Source organism: Diceros bicornis, chromosome 38, assembly GCF_020826845.1.
Source record: "Diceros bicornis minor isolate mBicDic1 chromosome 38, mDicBic1.mat.cur, whole genome shotgun sequence".
Lineage (NCBI taxonomy): Eukaryota > Metazoa > Chordata > Mammalia > Perissodactyla > Rhinocerotidae > Diceros > Diceros bicornis.
In genome coordinates, this window is record NC_080777.1 from 6,616,068 (window position 1) to 6,636,686 (window position 20,619).

General features: G+C 35.5%; 1 protein-coding gene across 3 annotated transcripts in view; it reads right to left on the reverse strand.

The window, feature by feature from the left end:
- The window catches only part of AHCTF1 (AT-hook containing transcription factor 1), a 97,353-nt gene that overhangs the window by 69,557 nt on the left and 7,177 nt on the right, over positions 1–20,619 (reverse strand). For all 3 annotated transcript variants that reach the window (XM_058533580.1, XM_058533578.1, XM_058533579.1), the window contains 4 exons: positions 12,160–12,287; positions 10,081–10,334; positions 6,278–6,458; positions 827–1,034 (listed from right to left, as the gene is read on the reverse strand). In XM_058533580.1, coding sequence (XP_058389563.1) covers positions 827–1,034; positions 6,278–6,458; positions 10,081–10,334; positions 12,160–12,280 — 764 coding nt within the window. In that variant the 5' untranslated portion in view covers positions 12,281–12,287. Of the gene's footprint in view, positions 1–826; positions 1,035–6,277; positions 6,459–10,080; positions 10,335–12,159; positions 12,288–20,619 lie in introns of those variants that run through there.

Consider the following 20,619-nt stretch of genomic DNA (forward strand, 5'->3'; position numbering starts at 1 on the left):
TTTTTATCTTTTACATTATATTTTTACTCTACCTTTTCCATATTTAGATACACAAATACTTTGCATTATATTACAACCTCCTACAGTATTCAGTACAGTATCATGCTGTCAAGTTTGTAGCCTAGGAGCAATGGACTATACCATATAGCCTAGGTGTGTAGTAGGCTATACCATCCAGCTTTGTGTAAGTACACTCTGTGATGTTCGCATGATGACAAAATCGCCTAATGATGCATTTTGCAAAATATATCCCCATCGTTAAGTAATGTGTGACTGTAGTTTATAGAGTCATGCTTTACTAGCAAATGGAACACCATAAAAAATGAAATTCCTTTTATTTATTTATTTTTTGCTGAGGAAGATTGGTCCTGAGCTAACATCTGTTGCCAATCTTCCGCTTCTTTTTTTTCTTTGCTTGAGGAGAATTAGCCCTGAGCTAACATCTGGGCCAATCTTCCTCTATTTTGTATGTGGGTCGCCACCACAGCATGGGTGACAAGTGGTGTAGGTCCGCACCCAGGATCTGAACCCACGAACCCAGGCTGCCAAAGTGCAGTGTGCCAAACTTAACCACTACCCCACACGGCCAGCTCTGATTCCTTTCAAATACAGACTGAAATCATCAACCTAAATTCATATGCTAAGTCATTCCTTTATTATATCAAGTTATGATTTAATGAAATGAAAAATTACTCATAGTCATTCAATCATTAATCCATCCTACCTTTTTCTCTTTAGGCTAATTTTTAATTATTAATAATTGAGGACAAGTTATATTCAGGAAAAAACTACCAATAATCAAGAAAGAGAAAAAAGTTATACTTACTCTCTTTTCATGCTTTTCATATTCCAAAGTGCTAGATAGCCATCAGAAAAACCTACAGCAAGCTGATTTGTCCTGTTTATGTAACTAAGAGTTGAGACGGCTGTTCCTGATGGGCTTACTAACTGGAAACACAGATGGCGTCCTTCTCGCATCACACTTTCTCTCATGTGTGGTACTTCAGCTGGGATACCAGTTACAACTTCAAGGTCTAAAAAAATAAGACAAGCAAGATTAACAAACTATAAACAGCATAAAAGCAAATGTATCACCCATTATTCAAGCCACAATTGAAGACTACTGGGATCAACTAAAATAAGATTAGTGATAATAAAGCACGCTGAACTATAAAATAGCCACACATATCTATTTAAATGCTTTAATTTTCAAAATACATGTGTGGAATTAACAAAAAAAAAAAAACAAAACACAAAACCAGAATCAAGATGAACAGACAATCCACCAGCTGGGATAAAATATTTGCAAAACATATATCTGACAAGAGGTTAATCTCCATAATATATAAAGAACTCACACAACTGAACAACAAAAAAACAAACAACCCGATCAAAAAATGGGCAGAGGAAACGAACAGACACTTCTCCAAAGAAGATACACAGATGGCCAATAGGCACATGAAAAGATGTCCAACATCACTAATCATCAGGGAAATGCAAATCAAAACAACACTAAGATACCACCTCACGCCCGTTAGAATGGCTATAATCACCAAGACAAAAAACAACAAATGTTGGAGAGGATGTGGAGAAACAGGAACCCTCATAAACAGCTGGTGGGAATGTAAACTGGTGCAGCCTCTATGGAAAACAGTATGGAGATTCCTCAAAGAATTAAAAATAGAAATACCCTATGATCCAGCTATCCCACTACCGGGAATCTATCCAACAAACCTGAAATCAACAATCCAAAGAGGCTTATGCACCCACGTTCATTGCAGCATTATTCACTATAGCCAAGAAGTGGAGCCAACCCAAGTGTCCCTCGACTGATGATTGGATCAAGAAGATGTGGTATATATATACAATGGAATACTACTCAGCCATAAAAAAAGACAAAATCGTCCCATTTGCAACAACATGAATGGGCCTGGCGGGTATTATGTTAAGTGAAATAAGCCAGAAAGAGAAAGACAAACACTGTATGATCTCACTCATATGTGGAATATAAACCAACACATGGACAGAGAAAATTGTATTGTGGTTACCAGGGGCAATGGGGGTGGGGGGTGGGCACAAGGGGTGAAGGCAGACATATATATGGTGATGAACCAACAAAAATGTACAACCAAGAATTTCACAATGTTATAAACAATTAAAACATCAATAAAAAATAAAAAAGCAAAGAAAAAAAAACAGTACATATCTAATATTATCTAAAGTAGATTCTTTTTTTTAAAAAGGATTAAACAATTTCCTTAACAATCATAAATAAAGCTGATGGCTTCTTTACTCAAATTTAGAACTAACAACCTAACTATTCCCCTCGGAAAAATGGATGGATCCAGGACTGGGGCAGAAAATATATAAGATAAGCCTGGTACATGTTGTGCCAGAAATCTAGGAAGCTATCAGTCTAAAGGAGACGTGTCAGACTACATGAAGGGGCTCTCATTAGCAGAAACAGAACATTTTGAGCATCAAAAAACAATAATGAAAACAAATGAATGCAACACATTAAGTATATAAAACCTCATGAGTTTCTGCCCTCCTCATCTACAAAAGACTTCACTGAACCATTGGAAGTAACTGGGTACCAGCTTTATCTTGCCCTTGCTGTACAAATTCCATTTCAGGGTAAACATATAGCTCTAGTTAATGAGAAAATTCTTCTTTTGAGTAACAGAATTTTTAAATAATTATTTTTGCAGCCTCTAACGAAATAAGGGCTCTAGGCAACAATCTCAAAGGATAAAACAATTTAAAGTAGGGGTTTTCAACCCTGGCTCTATTGACATTTTGGGTCAGACAATTCTTTGCTGTGGGGAGCTGTCTTGTACACTGTAGGATGTTAAGCAGCATCCCTGGCCTGCATCTACTAGATGCCAGTAGCATCATCTCCCTCCAATAGTTAACAATCAAAAATGTCCCTAGACTTTACCAAAAATCTCCTAGAGGGCAAAGATCACCCCCAGTTGAGAACCACTGGTACAAAGGTTGATAGGAATCTGTAAAACGGAAGGATCAGGCTATCATCAACTGAACCCACTGATCGTTAAACGTAAAATAAGACACTATGTGCCTCCTGATGTGATACAATATAAATATCCAGCACTTCTGAAGGATCCTTGCCAAATGTTACATCTGAATCTAATCAGAGCCAACCTACATTTGCAGAAAATACAAAATGTAAATGACACCACATGAAAACACACAGATAATTCCAAAATGTGGGGCACTCTACCAGATAACTAACTTCTTTAGCAAGCCAGTGATGCTAAAAATAAAAAGTGAAAAAGGAGAGGATAGAGGGGGGACAGCTCTACATTCAAGGAAACGTGAGACCTAACTGTCAAATGTAACATGTGGACCTTGTTTGGATCCAGATTCAAACAATCCAAATGCATAAAGATGTTTTACACAATTACAGCAACGTGATTATAGACTAGTTATTAGACTATACCAAAGAATTATTATTAATGTGTTAGGAGTTGTAATGGCATCATGATTACGTAGTAAAATAACCATTATTTGCCTTAAATTAATGTAGGGGAAAAGAAGGAAAGTGAGAAAAGGGAAAGAGAAATGAAAACAGACCCATATATGATAAATTTTGAAAACTAACTTGAATTTAGGTAACGAGCATGTGGGAATTCTTATATTCTTCTATCTACCTGAAGATGTCTGAAATGTTTAATAAAAAAGAAAAATATTCAGGCCCGTATATTGATGTAACTGTTGCGCAAGGGCAGGTTTCCTCAACGCTATTCTTTTTTTTTTTTTTTTTTTTTGTGAGGAGATCAGCCTTGAGCTAACATCCGCCAATCCTCCTCTTTTTTTTGCTGAGGAAGACAGCCCTGGGCTAACATCGGTGCCCATCTTCCTCCACTTTATATGGGACGCCGCCACAGCATGGCTTACCAAGCAGTGCGTCGGTGCGCGCCCGGGATCCGAACCAGCGAACCCCGGGCCGCCGCAGCGGAGCGCGCGCACTTAACCGCTTGCGCCACCGGGCCGGCCCCTCAACGCTATTCTTAAAGGGGAAAAAACCTTATCACGTTGTACTTGAATGGTTACTCTCCTAATCCATTCTGCTTCTGAGGTTATTTTCTCAGAGAATAGCAAGTGATTAAATTTTGGCAAAATAAACAGTTCATACAATAGAATACTGTAAACTTATTTAAGAGAATAAGGTAGACTCTATATGCACTGACATGGAAAGATGTATAAGAAATACAGTTAAGCTTGGGAAAGTTACAAAACAGTATTTACAGTAGGGTAAATATTAGGAACTTCAATTTCTATGTTATAGGTATTTCAGTGAAGTCTAAATAGTTGTAATTACAAATTACTTTCATAAACAAAAAAATAAATTTTGCATTAAACCCCAAAACTCAGTGTTTTGTGTACTATAAAATTCAGTGGCTTCATAATTCTTATAATTGAGAAATGGTTCTGATCTCTGATCACAATCCAGTTTCACTATAAAATTATCCTTGCACTGAATTCAAGTACTGATCGTTGACTTCTGATATAAAGGATTTTTTTATTGAGGTAACATCAGTTTATAACATTATATAAATTTCAGGTGTACATCACTGTATTTCAACTTCTGTACAGACCACATCGTGTTCACCACCAAAACTCCAGTTTCCATCCATCACCATATAAATGTTCCCCCTTTCACTCTCCCCCCATCCCATGAAATAAAGGATGTTCTGACTCTCTTATTTTGATCTGAAGCGAGTTTTAATTATCAATACAAGCATTTTAACATTTTTTTTTTTACTTTATTTATTTTTCCCCTCAAAGCCCCAGTAGATAGTTGTACGTCATAGTTGCACATCCTTCTAGTTGCTGTACGTGGGACGTGGCCTCAGCATGGCCGGAGAAGCAGTGCGTCGGTGTGCGCCCGGGATCCAAACCTGGGCCGCCAGTAGCAGAGCACATGCACTTAACCGCTAAGCCACAGGGCGGATCCCTCAATACAAGCATTTTAATTAGCCTTACACCTATAATGATATCATCAACAAAACACATTATGGAACAAAACTCCATCAAAACTATTTAATTCCTTTATCAATTTTCTCTAAAGAGCAGTTACAGAATTTCTTATATTCTACAAATTCACTTTTAGTTACTCTTATTTTTGAAATCAATTTTTTCATTTAAACTTCATACAGGATTTTATTAATTAATCACGTCTTTATACATATCAAATTTTAAGGTGTAGTTTTTATCACTGAGGATTTTTTTTCCTTAAGCGCATGTGTGGCCATTGTTTTTGTCAAATCAAAATTTTTCAGGTCATATTTTACAGACAAATTTTGTTCAGATGATTTGGTTCTCTAGTTAATTTCTAGTCATCAAATATAATTTTTACCATTTGTAGTTTTAATCTGTTTTATTACACTGACAATTTTTATTAGTTATGCTCATCATAAATTGAGATGAAATATTGATTGTTTGTATCTATTTTTTAGCTAATCCATAAATGAACAGATCTGCATTAATATTACAAGACTGTTTTAAAAACCAAGAAGGCTCTCAAGGGTAAATGGTCCTCTCCTGAAACTTGAAAAGTAACACACACATTTTTAAAAGTTTTTATGATAGCTCTCTTCCCTACATAAACCAATCAAATAAGAATCCCATAAATTAAAAAAACAAAAACACTGAAAGTACTCAGTAAAGAACAGATTTATAAATACAAGCATTAGTATTAAAGGGGAAAAACTCTCTCTCTTCCCTTTTTTTAAATTTTAAGTAGCATTAGTTCTATTTCAGGATGTTATTTCGTAAGGGAAAACTTTCCACTACTCTGTTATTTCCTATTAAATTACTTTATTTCTATCTTGGTCTTACCATAGGAACACAAACAGTATGCCGAAAACGTTACGTTAGATCCTACACAGCTGGATAATTTGACACTGTCTGACAAGGATCAAGATTTTATACCTTTAGCCCTTCTTCTGGTATTTACTTAATAATAGATATTATTCAAGTGTACATCTGGAAGCAAAGAAATCAATATCCTTATCTCTTTCAAGACCTACTTTAGTATATAAACACTTCATCAATAAAATAGAATAACCAAAAGGCAAAAGGTATTCATAGCACCCAAAACAATAAAACAATAGGTCCAAACAACAAAAGAAACAAAGATACATAAAGAAGTTTCTACATAAAAAATTTTGACTATGTTTAAAAATCAATCCATTGCATCAGAATATTCAGGTGTTCAATTTCTGACTTCAAGCAAAGAATGACCAATTACCTGATGCCTCCACTTCATTCTGACTGCATGACAAGTCATCCAAACACAGGTCAATAAGAAGGATCTGTCCAACATCAGTTACCACAGCTGCCACACCAAAAAGCCATCGCAGACTTGGGTGTAAATGCTGAGTGCCTGCACTAGCTCCTCCATGGTTAATTATAGGTTCAATAGCTGTCACCTAGAAGGCGAAATATATGATTTGCTTTTTTTATACAAAGTGAGAAAATACAATTAAAAACACAACACACAAATTCTGAGGTTAAAGCAGGTTATTAGTTATAAACATTTTAGTTATAAAACATATAAACATATTCATTATAACATGTTTAAAGATTTATAATAAATAATATAATTTAATAGTTATAAAACATTTATAGATTTTTATAAATTAAAGATTAATAACACACAATATAATTATAATATAATAAATAATAAAGTTATAAAACGTTATAAACATGTTTAAGATTTAAAGATTTAAACATTTCCTAATATACAATCATAAACCTAACACTTGATACTTGTGAATCTGAATAACATAATGAAATCTTCAGACATAAGAGAAATTACACCATTATTTCAATATACAAAAAAATCATTTGGAATAATAATTGATATTTATTGAGAGCTATATATTGTGCTAACTGGTTCATTTAATGTCCACAATAACCCTTTGATATTGGACTATATGTCATTATACCTAGTCAAAGATGAAACACCTTGTGACTTAGAAAATTTAGCAGTTATTCAAGCCACACAATCATTAAGTGTAAAACTCAAACTTAGATTTTTCTCATTTTACAGCTCTTAACCAGCTAGTCTGTGATTACATAGCCTCTTCTCTTAAGGAAGAGTAAAAATAAATCATTCCAGGGGCAGGCCCAGTGGCGTAGCAGTTAAGTTAATGCATTCCACTTTGGGGGCCTGAGGTTCGCCAGTTCGGATCCTGGGCGTGGACCTACTCACTGCTCATCAAGCCATGCTGAGGCAGTGTCCCACACAAAAGAGCTACAACTTTACAAGTGTGATACACAACTATGTATTGCAGCTTCTGTGAGAAAAAAGAAAGAGCAAGATTGGCAACATGTTAGCGCAGGGCTAATCTTCCTCAGGCAAAAAAAGAGGAAGATTAAAAAAAAAAAAGTCCTGCTTATGCCTTCAAGGCTGCAGAGGTCTCACCGTCTTTAAAGGGGTTGTATTATAAATGGACGTCACACGAAGTTTTGGCAGTGACTGCATCATTGACATTTAACAAGGACTGAAATTATTTAAAGAAAATCATACTGTAGTTACATTAATGGAGTTATATTTTCCCCACTTCATCTCATGGGTCAAATTTTAGCTTTTTTTTTGCTGAGAAAGACTCGCCCTGAGCTAACATCTATTGCCAATCTTCCTTTTTTTTTTGCCCCCTCCCCAAAGCCCCAGTACATAGTTGTATATTCTAGTTGTAAGTCCTTCTGGTTCTTCTACGTGAGCCACCGCCACAGCCCAGCTACTGACAGACAAGTGATGTGGTTCTGTACCCAGGAACCGAACCTGGGCCACCAAAGCAGTGACAGCTCCGAACTTGAACCACTAGCCCATCAGGGCTGGCTCTCGTTAGGTCAACTTTTAAATGTCTGTACCTAATAGTCCATATTTTATTTTATACTTAGTTTTCCTTGTTTCCTATTAATTCACAAAAATTAATTAGGTATATGATAAGTATTTGGTGATTTCTACTATAATACTGATGAATATCCTAGAAAGAAAAGAGGAAATTTGTTATCAATGGTTTATGTGTTAATATAAGATTAAAGTTTGCTTCAGGCTATAATTTATTATTACAGACAAAAGCCTGGCTCGGTCTATATTTCATTAGTACACAAAACATTCCATGGTGTTTCAAATTCTGAAAGGTGTAATTTTATACATTGTCTTCCGTTTCTAAATTAAGGTAATAATGTCTATAAATACTAAAGCATATTCTCTTCAATTCCACCAGTGCTAGGTAAGGAATCTGTTTGCATTCCTCATACAATACTATATGAACTGATAATGCTACCTTAAGTAATTTTAAAATAAGGCAGTTAAAAGCAAACAAATTTAAAAAGAGATACTGTGCCTTAGCCAGAAAGCAGCTAGCTGACTAAACTTCTTTTGAAGGTATCTATCACTACTCTTCCAATGTCTTCCTTCTCTTATAGTCCCTCTTCCATGTGATACCAACCATCCACACAACGAGCAACCAGGAACTCATCTAACTCTTGTTCCTTCCCAATTATTCTTATCCAAATGCTCAACAAGTCCTGTCCATGTTACTTCCTGAATATATTTTGGATCTGTCCCCTCCTCTCCATTTCTACTGCCATTTCCTTGGTTCAGTTCATCATTATTTTACCTGATCCACCCCAATCTAATAAGGAGCTTTTTACCCTAGAGTTCTGCTTTAAACTTAAAATAACTTCACCATAGACTTTAGAAGGAGGCCCCTAATTGCAAACAAAGCCATTCACAATCTTAATCCCCACCATTTCTGGCCCCCACTTCCTCCTTCCTCTCTTGCCCAGCCATTCTAAATAAGCCTAGTTTCCCAAATGCTCCATACACACACTGTGACGTTTTACATGCTGGTCTCTGCCTGAAATGTCCAACCTTTTTGAGTAGAAATTATCCAGGTGTTCTCCATGTCCCAAGTGCTTGAATTTATCAAAGCACTTATTCTATTTATGCTCTAATCTTATTATCTGTCTTCTCTCATTAGATTACAAGCTTTTTGACTACAAACTTGCTGACAGCGTGGATCAAATTCAATTCATCTATTTACCCCCAAAGTCTAACACATAACTCGATTTATAGTAAGCACTCAATAAAGTGCTAAATTAATTTTGCCTTTATAAACATCATCCCTGGCAAGTACACGTAAGATATCAGGCTATAAACTACTTCAGACCCCCACATTAGCCCACTGGGTTAGCTTCCTCAACTGTAAAAACATATTATTTTGTCATTAGAGCTCCCTTTAAACTTTAAAAATTCTTTTCTATCACTATATACGTTACAAATGTATGCATATACACACGTATTTTTGTGTGTATGTAAGTGCATATTTTTTTCACATTATGTATAGGAGGAATTCTACTCTTTCATGATTTCATATTTATGTGTGTGTATATTTGTAAGTGTATATACATTTTCTCACCATGTACGGAAGAGCAGGAATAAACCTGCTGAAGAAACAACCTGAATTCCAAGTACTTCCATAATTACTACTGGGATAAGATGCCTGGCATATAAAAGGCATACATACATTAGAATTAATAAATGATAATTATAAATGAATCCACTCCTTAAATATATTACTCAAATCTTAAACAATAATGAATACATGTTTTCCATATTGCTTTTGAGACTATAGTCTCAAAAAAGAAAGAAAACAGAAAAAAATACCACAGTAATGAATATAATATTTTTATAAACTTTGTGTCCTCATAAAATCCAACTGGAGATAAGAACAAGACTCAGATGATACTTTTCATATAAAAGAATATTAGAACACTACATCATCACTATTTTTACTTTGCAATTTTCTAACCAAGAATAAAAAAGTTACATTTCAAATGTTACATTTATTTGATAATATAACATCTTTAACCTCTTTTTTATTTTGAACTTTTTAATAAAAAGTAACACACTTCCATAAAAGTAAACTAATTATAAATGTATAGCTCAACGAATTTTCACGAAGTGAACACACCCATGTAACCAACAGGGGGTTCAGTTTGAAAGCAGAATGTCCACATATCTTAAACAGTACCTACCCTTCCAGGAAGAACAACTGCTTTAACCACTCTTGATATACCGAGGTCATAAAGACAGAGAACACTCCCTTCTGCTTCTTCCAATCCGATTAACAATCCAGTTCTCTTCTGCCAAGAGAATTCTTTCACAGCTAGGACTACAGGAGGTTGTTCATTCACTCCACTGAATCTATATGCAGACAACCGCTCTCCTGTCAGCGAGTTTACTACTTCAAGTTGTGGACCACAAGCCAAGCAAGCAAGTCCATTTTTCCCTAGAAGAAAAAAACACAAAAATGTTGCTTATGTTAATATTCTATGTACATAACAAAACTAAACAGCACTTGCTCTTTTACATATATGATACCTAGCTCATTATATAAAACTTTACATATTATCTCCAAATTGAAATCTAAGCATTTATAGAACAGAGTGGTCCTCAAATTAGTAAAATAAATTGAAGAATTACTACCACAATAATAATAAAGTAACCATTCAGTAAAGGTACCATGCTATGTGCCTAAATACAGTATCTCATTTACTCCTTGTCACACCTCAATACAGAGATAAGGCAACTAAACTTTCATATAGTTAAATAACTTGCTCAAGGCTGCACAGCTACCAATACCAGAGCCAGAAGTGGATCCCAAGTCTAACTCCGAAACTCATACTTTTACTACATTATATCTTAAGAGTTAAACTAGGTGCTACAGGAATTATAAAATATAACATATGATTCTATCCCTGAAAAGTTCAAAATCTAACTAAGAAGATAAGACATAACCAGCATAACAACAGGAAATACCAGAAGCCCTTCTTGGCCCCTTACTAGTCATGTTTGGATTTTATTTGGCATGCAATGTAAAGTAGCTGGAGGGTTTTAAGCAGGACAGTGACAATCTGATTTATGTTTTTAAATGTTAGTCCAGCTGCTAAGCAGAGAATGGACAATAAGGGAGGAGCACAGAGTAGATGCAGGGAATGACATCCTATGCTTGGTTGGTGGCCATGAATACAGAAAAGTGGATTGACTGGAGATTTCTCTTCGAGGCAGAACTAAAAGGATTTGCTTGCTGGTGAATAAGATATGGGGAGGTGAGTAAAACAGAAGAATCAAGAACAGACCCTGAATTTCCCCGTGAGCAGCTAGATGAATGGTGGTAACTTTTACTACTAAATATGTGATGTCTATCACACATCCAAGTAGATAGCTGGATATACTAGATCATAGCTGATGGAGCCTATATAGTTCAAGGAAATAGCATAGCACAGACGGGGACCCAGAACGCACGGGTTCAAAGGTTGTTTCTGCCACTTGTTACCTGTGTAAATGGGATCAAGTTACTTAACCTATTTGATTCTCAGCTACATAGAACCGTGTCTACTTAGAGAAGTCTAATACTCACCTCAATGAAAAGCTGTTACAGTGCCTGGTGTATAGTAAGTATTGTTGCTACTTTTAATATTCAAGAGAATAGCACTGTAAATAGCTAAATGACTGATATATGTTCTGCTATCTTCCTGCTAGGAAGGACAACTGTGAAATTCATTTTCAGAAAAGCCTTCTGTAATATCTTTCACTAGACTGAAATCCATAATTTAATGGCTCCTTTGGTATGGTTTTCTGCTCTATTATATAATCTAAACTATGTATTAAGATCTTGTTCAGATTACTGGAATTAAGAAATAAGACTTTCTGAATATTTTGTATCACCTATGGCCCTACAATCAGATTTCTCTACTCATTAGGCTGTTTAGGTTCTAATCCAAGCTCACCACCAATAAAACTTACTGATTAGAAAGGAAAACCAGCTGTGTATTATTTCTACTTTCCAAATGTAGATCCTCAATACTAAAAGATATAAAATATATGGTATTTTAAAATGAACTACCACCCTCCCCAAGAGATTCACTGAAAATGTTTTCCAGAGTATGTACATGTTATTATATATATAGTTGTAGATGTTATATATTCATATAAGACCACTCTAACCAGGTTCTGGTTTTTTTCTTCCACATTAAAGGAACTGCAATATATGCTTATTATTATTTATCTTACAAATCAGTCAAATTAGTAAGTTTTCAGCAACATTATTTTACCTCCGGCAAACCTTCCACGAAGCACAGATTCTAATGTTATTTCGTCTTCTCCAAGGGCTTGAACAGTCACTTCTGGGAACTGCAGAAGACCACTAGTCACTTGTGCTCTTAAGTCTCGCATACTTCCACTGCAAATATTTTTAAAAGATAACATTATTATGATATGTTTATACTATAATACACTTGATTATCTCTAGCCAGAAGGAGGAAAAAAAAGGCACCACACAATAGTAAATAAACTAAATAAGTAAATAAAATCTGATTATAAAATACATATTATCTGCTTCTGGGTTTGAGGTATTCTCTCCTAAGAAAATATTTCCCAAACAGCCTTAGGAGGGTAAAGATTCATTAAGCCAGATGCCCTAAGGATATTCATGATTCCCTAGATTCTTTGAAAACCGGTTCAATGCAATTAATCTTATTGCCTGACCTACTCTCAAAGAACATTTCACACACAAACAGGAAAAACTGACATATTTTAGAAAAATTACTGCTACAGTAAAAGGGGAGAAAGTCCATGAAAAATGTCCAAAACCACAGTAACCTCAGGAGTTGAGTTCAGCATATGTGTTTTAATTGCATAGAAAAAAAATCTAAAATTGTCTTTCACTTCCAACATATAGAAGACTAGAGTCCCTGAATGACCCTCCCATTGTAAACCACCAAAAATGATGGTTAAAATATAAAAGTATCTTTTTGAATGATCACTGAGTCAGCAAAGCCAAAAGTGAAGACGGTAGGCGTTTTGGAAGACATGTAAGCTGGCTTGGGCCTTGAGGATTAGCTACCAACTCCACTCCTGGTGATCCTGATCTTGTTTTGAGCACTCTGAGGTCCACAGAGGCAGAAGATAAAGCTTAGGGCTAACAGAGCCAGTGCAAGCTAAGAAGAGCCTCCCCCTCACCTCATTAAACTCCACAGGGCTACACCATCAGCGTAGAGGTGAGTGAGAGAAACACCCACTGTGCAGGACAGGGAGCAATAAAGCTGTCCATTTTGACCATGGCTATGAGTCTCTACTCAGAAAAAGAAAATTTCCCTTCACACATATTAGTGGCCAGAATTCAGGCTATGTTATCTGATAATACTCAGGTGAAGAATTTAGAAAATGAGCTCAGTGAAAATAACATAACAAGGATATCATGATCAACAGCCAGTAGAATCAGTCTATCAGACTTCAGATATTGAAACGATCAGAAAACAGAAAATCAGTATGTTTAATATGTTTAAAGACATCAAAGATTTAGCTTGATAATGAGGAAGAAACTTTAAAAATTATAATGAAAAATGATCAAGTAGATTTGGAAAAAAAAATAATAGAACTTTTAGAATTAGAAACGAAATAAGCAAAATTCAGAACTCAATGGGAAAAAAACTCAATGGAGCAATGAGAATGTTGCAGCTACATAAGACAATATGGACGTAGGTCAGAATATAATATTAAAAAATAAAAGCAGCAGAAAATACATGCAGAATGATTACATTTATATAAAGTTAAAAAGACTGCAAAACTAAACAAAATATTGCCTAAGGATACAAACATATGTAGCACAACTACGAATAAAACAAGGACATAAACACAAAATCCACAATAGTAGTTACCTTTGAGAGAACAAACAGAATTGGAATGGAGTGTATCACGATTCTGTACATTCTTTTGTACCCACTCAACAAATAATTCTTTTGTATCTACTTAATAGTCAACAAAAACAAACTCGAAAGATAAGTAAAACAGTAGACCAGAAAGAGAGAGCCCAAAAACTTATCCAGAATGTAACACAGAGAGACAAAGAGATAAGTAGTTAAAAGGTATAGACAATAGAGAAGATCTAACATACGATCTAACATGTTTATTCAGAATCCTCCCAAAATATACTACTAATAGTAAAGAAGAGCCAACATTCTAAAAGATACTTCCCAGATTTATAGAGACACACCAATTCTCTGAAAACAGGAAGACCTGTGAATCCTAGGTAAAATAAATAAAAAGAAATGACTTTTCAATAACAACAGTGGAAGCCAAAAATCTGGAATATCTTCAAAATTCTAAGCAAAAATAGCTGTCAACACATAATTATATATCACTGAAATTTCCTTAAGAACAAATATGAAACACATTTTTAGACGAATACAAACTGATTCTACCCCAAGCAGACCCTCCCTCAAAGGAAATTCTAAAGGATTACAGGTAGAAGAAGGCTTCAGGCAGAACAGTGATCAGATAGAAGGTCTGAGATAGAGCAAGAATGGTGTGTCAAAGAACTGGCAAAAAAAATGGAAAAATCTAAAATACGGACTACATAACAACAATAATAATAATGGTTAACATACGAGATTTAAATAAAGCATTCCTAGTCCTCTTATTGTCTGAGAGAATAAAGATACATTAGTTTATTTTAGACTCTGTTACATATCCACGTTGAAAATATATACAGGAAGAGGCATACATAAGAATGTATATATCAGTTTTCTTAATAGCAAAATATGAAAAATAACCAAACAAAAGAAAAAGGAATTTGCTTTATCAGATAGTAAAAACATACTATTACACTATAATAATTAAAACAATGTGACATAAGGCTAGTCATGGACAAATGTATCAATGAAACAGATACTCTACACAGAGAACCACAAAAACTAAGTAGATGATAAAAAGCAAATCGGGATATTTCAAATCAGAGAGGAGGTATGGACTATTCAATTAACATTATCGATACAATTTGCTACTCATTTCTAGCAAAGAGTTACATATTGGTGGAGCAAAGGAGTTACACACATTACCCACACACATACTACACATTCCTCCCCAATATCTAGAAAAATAAATAAAACTGTGCGTGTGTGTGTGTGTATACATATCATGAAGCAATACAGAAGAAAGAAGGTAAGTTCAAAAAGTTCAGAGAATTCTAATACCCTTCAGTTCGAGGAGAAGTAAACTCAAGGAGTGAATGGATAACCCTGGAAAAACTCCAGGAAAATTCCAGGTCTAGAAGCCTCTAATTACATACTACACCACAGGACCTCAGCTGAGGGCCAACTTCCAGGGCAATGTGCTACTTTCTTGGTAGAAAGGCACTAAAGTCCAAAGGAGTCTCCCTGGCAGGAGAGCAACCCCAGGGAGAAGTCATTTTACCAAGCACAAGGTTATAATTGTAACACTCAGCCCAAGCCATTCTCACAGAAGAAAATCAATACTATCAAACTGAAGGGGCCAGGCCCGTGGCTTAGTGGTTAAGTGCTGCGCTCCGCTACTGGCAGCCGGGGTTCGGATCCGGGCGTGCACCAACGCACCGCTTCTCCGGCCATGCTGAGGCCGCGTCCCACATACAGCAACTAGAAGGATGTGCAACTATGACGTACAACTATCTACTGGGGCTTTGGGGGAAAAAAAAAAAAGGAGGAAGATTGGCAATGGATGTTAGCTCAGGGCAAATCTTTCCCTGCAAAAAAAAAATATATATATATGTATATATTCCTTTTAAAAAAATAAAAATTATCATAAGTTCAATAATTCCTGTCCCTTAATTTCAGTTTTTCTTATAAAATTAATTTTCAAAAGAAAATCACATTTATAGTTTATTCCATTTCATAAAATTTGTCTCTGTATGATTTCTTCTATCTGATATCTGCAAACAGATATGTCTGAAATAGTCACAAAACTTTAGTACTGCTTACTTTTTGTGTGATCCAAATTTCGGATGTAGATTTGTTCCTTTTTTTATGCTTTTCAGTATGGCTTGGATTTTTTTAACACATTTTTTATTTTTATAAAATCAATAATAATTACCTAAACAATTTTTAAAAAATAAAACAAAATCTAAAATAAAAATAAACTCTGAAAATACAGGAGATATTTATGCAATCTTAGGACAGGAAGAAGATGTAAATCAACCTAATATTCACTCTCAAGAAAACACCATGTTAAATCATGATCCATTTTTGCCAATCACTGTTGAAGGTATAGGGAAACACACACGTGCATATATACTCTTGTGGGACCATAAACCTTAACAGCCTTTTTGGAGGATAATGTGCCAGATTATAATTTTACATGGACAAATCTTTTTTTTTTTTTTCTTTGTAAGATTAGCCCTGAGCTAACATCTGTTGCCAATCCTCCTCTTTTTGCTGAGGAAGACTGGCCCTAGAGCTAACATCCGTGCCCATCTTCCTCTACTTTATATGGGACACTGCCACAGCATGGCTTGACAAGCGGTGCATCTGTCCGTGCCTGGGATCCTAACCAGCAAATCCCGGGCCGCAGAAACAGAGCACACAAACTTAACCACTACGCCACTGGGCAGGCCCCTACATGGACAAATCTTTTGACCTGGCAATTCTAGAACTTTTTTCTCCTATAGGCAAAAGACTTACATCCTCTATCTCACTTACTCAGATTATCTGGAGAAAGAAATCTCTGTCACTCCATGACTTCAAATGCTGTATGACAGCAACACCACAATTCCTTCCAAAACAACAGACATTGCCAACCACTCTCTACCTGGATTCCCCCCAAAGGCACCTCAAACTCAACATTTCCAAAATGAAACAATCACTCTTTCTCCTTCCTCTCTACAAATTTGACCCTTTTCTTCTATTTCCTCTCTTGGTTAATAACTCTAATGCCTACCCAGAAACTTTGAGCACTTAGCTAAAACAATTATTCTTCAAGAAATTTTCCTTGATCACTAGCTTTCCCCTCACTCTCTCATGTCTGAGTTAAGCTACAATTCTCCTATTCATTCCTGACAAATCTGGTACTTCCTCTAACATGGACGGCACTTATCACACTGTAGAATTGCCTCTTTGATTGAGAGTTCTTAGGGGACAAATATGTACCTTATTTATCATTTTAATCCTAGTAGTTTCCACACTGTGGAGGAGGCACAAAATATTGGTTGAATACATGAATAAATGGTTTCCTTTTCCTTTTCCTCCCCTGACCATGCAATACAAGTGGTCACTAGAAACTGCCCATTTTAACAACAACAACAACAAAAATTTCTGCATCGTAGTCAATCATTTCTATTCCTAATCACTCAGCCTCTGTCAAAGTCTGACCTCTAACCAGACTAAGGGTCTTCTGATCTCCAGTTACTTGTTCTTTCTTATTCTTTACACCCAAATCTATAATTGGCAAGTAGTTAGGTACCCCCCCAAGAAAAATTTATGTGAAAAAAAAAAATTTGAAAAGGTCACTCAATAAATAAGTTAACAAAACATGAGTTTTAATTTTCTGTTCAAGCTGTAAATGCTATTTTCTAGATGAAAATCTGATCAACTGCCTCAAAAAAACTTATCATATATGTCACCATAACTCAAAAAACTTTAAAGGTTATATTTGAGATTTCCTACCCATTAAAAGTGGAAGTTTGTTTTTTATTATCCAAAACAGATCCAAAAGTATAATCTAAAATAAAGTAATTAGATTATAATTACTATAATATATAATATATGGTCAATGGAAAGTAATGACCATTAGCCTCCAATACGAAAACCTCTTATATTTATATAAGGGTCCTAGGCTCAAGTTTTAGTTGCTGAAAGCATTATATTTACAGAAATTGGTCATAATCCCTCTCCTCCTAAGTATCTTAGTACCAAAGAAATTTTTAGACAAACTTAGGTAGGAAAGGCCACAATCACATTGATATTGTTGTTTTCCCCTGATGGCCTTCTATAGCCTTGATAAAACCAGTGTAATGGTAAACTGAAGTTAACAGTTTTTCTATTAAACTTAAAACCAAACATTTCTCCAGAGCTAAAACCTTCAGAATTCTACGTGGTAGCTTTTCCCAAAGTGTATTCTGTGGAGTATTCATGAACATTAAGCAAAAAAGTTCTATGATCATTGCAAGTCAATCAAGATCATCCCAATAGAATTTTTAAAAGAGTTTCACAAGGTAATTCTAAAGTTCATCTGAAAGAACAATGCACAATAATAATCAATTTTTTTTAAATGAAATATAATAAATGTTCTATTTCTTAGGCTGGATGTGTTTTCTGTTGTTATGTTGTTTTTAATGTGATACAAAGATTATGATGTGGAAGTACTGGCTCAGTCACAGTGTTTAAAAACAGAACTGTAATTTCCACTCCAGATATACCCTCCCACTTAAAAACACATGACAAATATATGAAACAAGGTGTTTAGACACTGGACAACAGGTAGCACAGGACAGCAGAAAGGAAAGGAGAACAAGATGACCTCTAGTGCTGTCTCTCTAGCTTACTATGTATAGAGTTCCAGGACACAGAGCACGGAGAGGGAACCCAAATAGAGCCCAAGGGTCTCCTTGAGTTGAGGAGACAGTTGAGAATGCCACAAAGCCAAAGGTAGCTAGAATTCACAGGGCACAATACTGCAGTACAAAGGCCATACAAAGAGCTCCAGAGATCTGCAGTGGGTTCCCCCGAATCTTCATATGATCTCAGCGTAAGCACATAAGGAAACCACCAGAGGCCGAGGAATGAATCCTTGGAAAAGTAGAGGAAAACAATTCCCAGAGCTTACACAGGGCCAGGAATAGCTCCAGAGGGGAAAGATTTCATAATACACGGGGCACCTAGAGTACTCAAAAAGGTATTGATTACTTCAATAGTGGGAGAAAAATTAGCCCTTATCTAAAGGCTGCGCTGGGCCTTCTAAAAAAGCTCAAAAAGCAAGCGTCAAAAGAATCAAACTGTTTCCATATAACTGAGCCGCATCCCAAAACAAAGCTCAAGAATATGTAAAGGAAGGCAAAAATATTCAGTACTCAATAAAGTAAAATTCAATGTCTGGCATCCAATTAAAAATTCTCAAGCATGCAAAAAAGCAGGAAAATATGACCCATAATAAGGGGGGGAAAAAAACCAACCAATAGAAACAGACTTGGAAATGACCCAGATGTCAGAATTACTAGATGAGGACATTAAATCTATTATTCTAGCTATAATCCCTATGAAGATAGGGGAAAGCATGAGCATGTTAAGGAAAGATTTGAAAGATATAAAAAAGAGGAAATCAAACTTCTGGAGATGAGAAATAAACTGGATGGGATTAACAGATTAGACAGAAAGTATTAGTGAACTTAAACACCCACAATAGAAACTACCTAAAATGAAGCACAAAGAGAAAAAGGCTGGGGGCAGGGAGGGAAAGAACAGAGCATCAGTGAGCTATGGGATAACCTTGTGCCCTAACATGTGTAACAGCAACCTCCAAAAAGAGAGGACAGAAGTATTTGAAAAGCTAATGGCCAAAATTTTCCAAATTTAATGAAAACTATACACCCACAAATCCAAAAAGGTCAGCAAACCTAAAGCACCAAAAACATGAAGAAACTCCACCAAAATACATCATAATCAAGGGACAAAGAGAAAATCTTAAAAGTAGCACACTGCACAGAGGAACAAAGATAAGAATGACAGAAGACTTCTCGTTGAAAACAACACAAGCTAGAAGACAATGGAACAGATTTTAAGTTCTGAAAGGAAGAAAAGCTGTCCATCTAGAATTCTACATCCAGTGAAAATATCTTTTTAAAATGAAGACCTTTCAGACACACAAGAGCTGAAAAGACAATCACCAGCAGATCTGCACTACAAGACATGTTAAAGGAATTCCTTCAGGCAGAAGGAAAATAATACCACATGGAAATCTGGATCTACACAAAAGAATACAGACTACCAAAAATGGTAAATATAAAATACTTTTTTTCTTATTCTTAATCTCTTTAAAAGACAATTGTTGGGGCTGGGCCAGCGGTGTAGTGGTTGGGTTTGCGCGCTCTGCCTCAGCAGTCTGGGGTTCACAGGTTTGGATCCCGGGCGCGGACATAGACACCGCTCATCAAGCCATGCTGTGGCAGGCAACCCACATATAAAGTAGAGGAAGATGGGCACGGATGTTAGCCCAGGGCCAATCCTCCTCAGCAAAAGAGGAGGATTGGTTTCAAATGTTAGCTCAGTGCTAATCTTCCGCACTGAAAAAAAAAAGAAAAAGACAATTGTCTATTTGAAGCAAAAATGATACGAATATATTGAGGAGTTTATAAGATTTTTACAAGTAAAACAAATGACAATAGCACAAAGGCCTAGAGAAGAGAAATGGAAGCATACCATTACAAGGTTCTTACACTATACATTAAATGCTATACTGTTGTTTGAAGATAGACTGTAATAATTTAAAGATGTACACTGTAAACCTTAAAACAACCACTAAACACACACACACACAGATATAGCTGATAAGCCAATGAAAGAGATAAAATGTCATAATAAAGTCAATCCAAAAGATGGTATAAAAAGAAAGAATAAATGGAACAAATAAAAACATAGGAAGATAGTATATTTAAACCTAATCATACTACATCAATAGTTATATTAATGAAATAACTTTAACATTCCAATTAAAAAGTAGAGACTGTTAGATTGGATCAAAAAGCAAGACCAAGTTTAAACAAAAAGGTT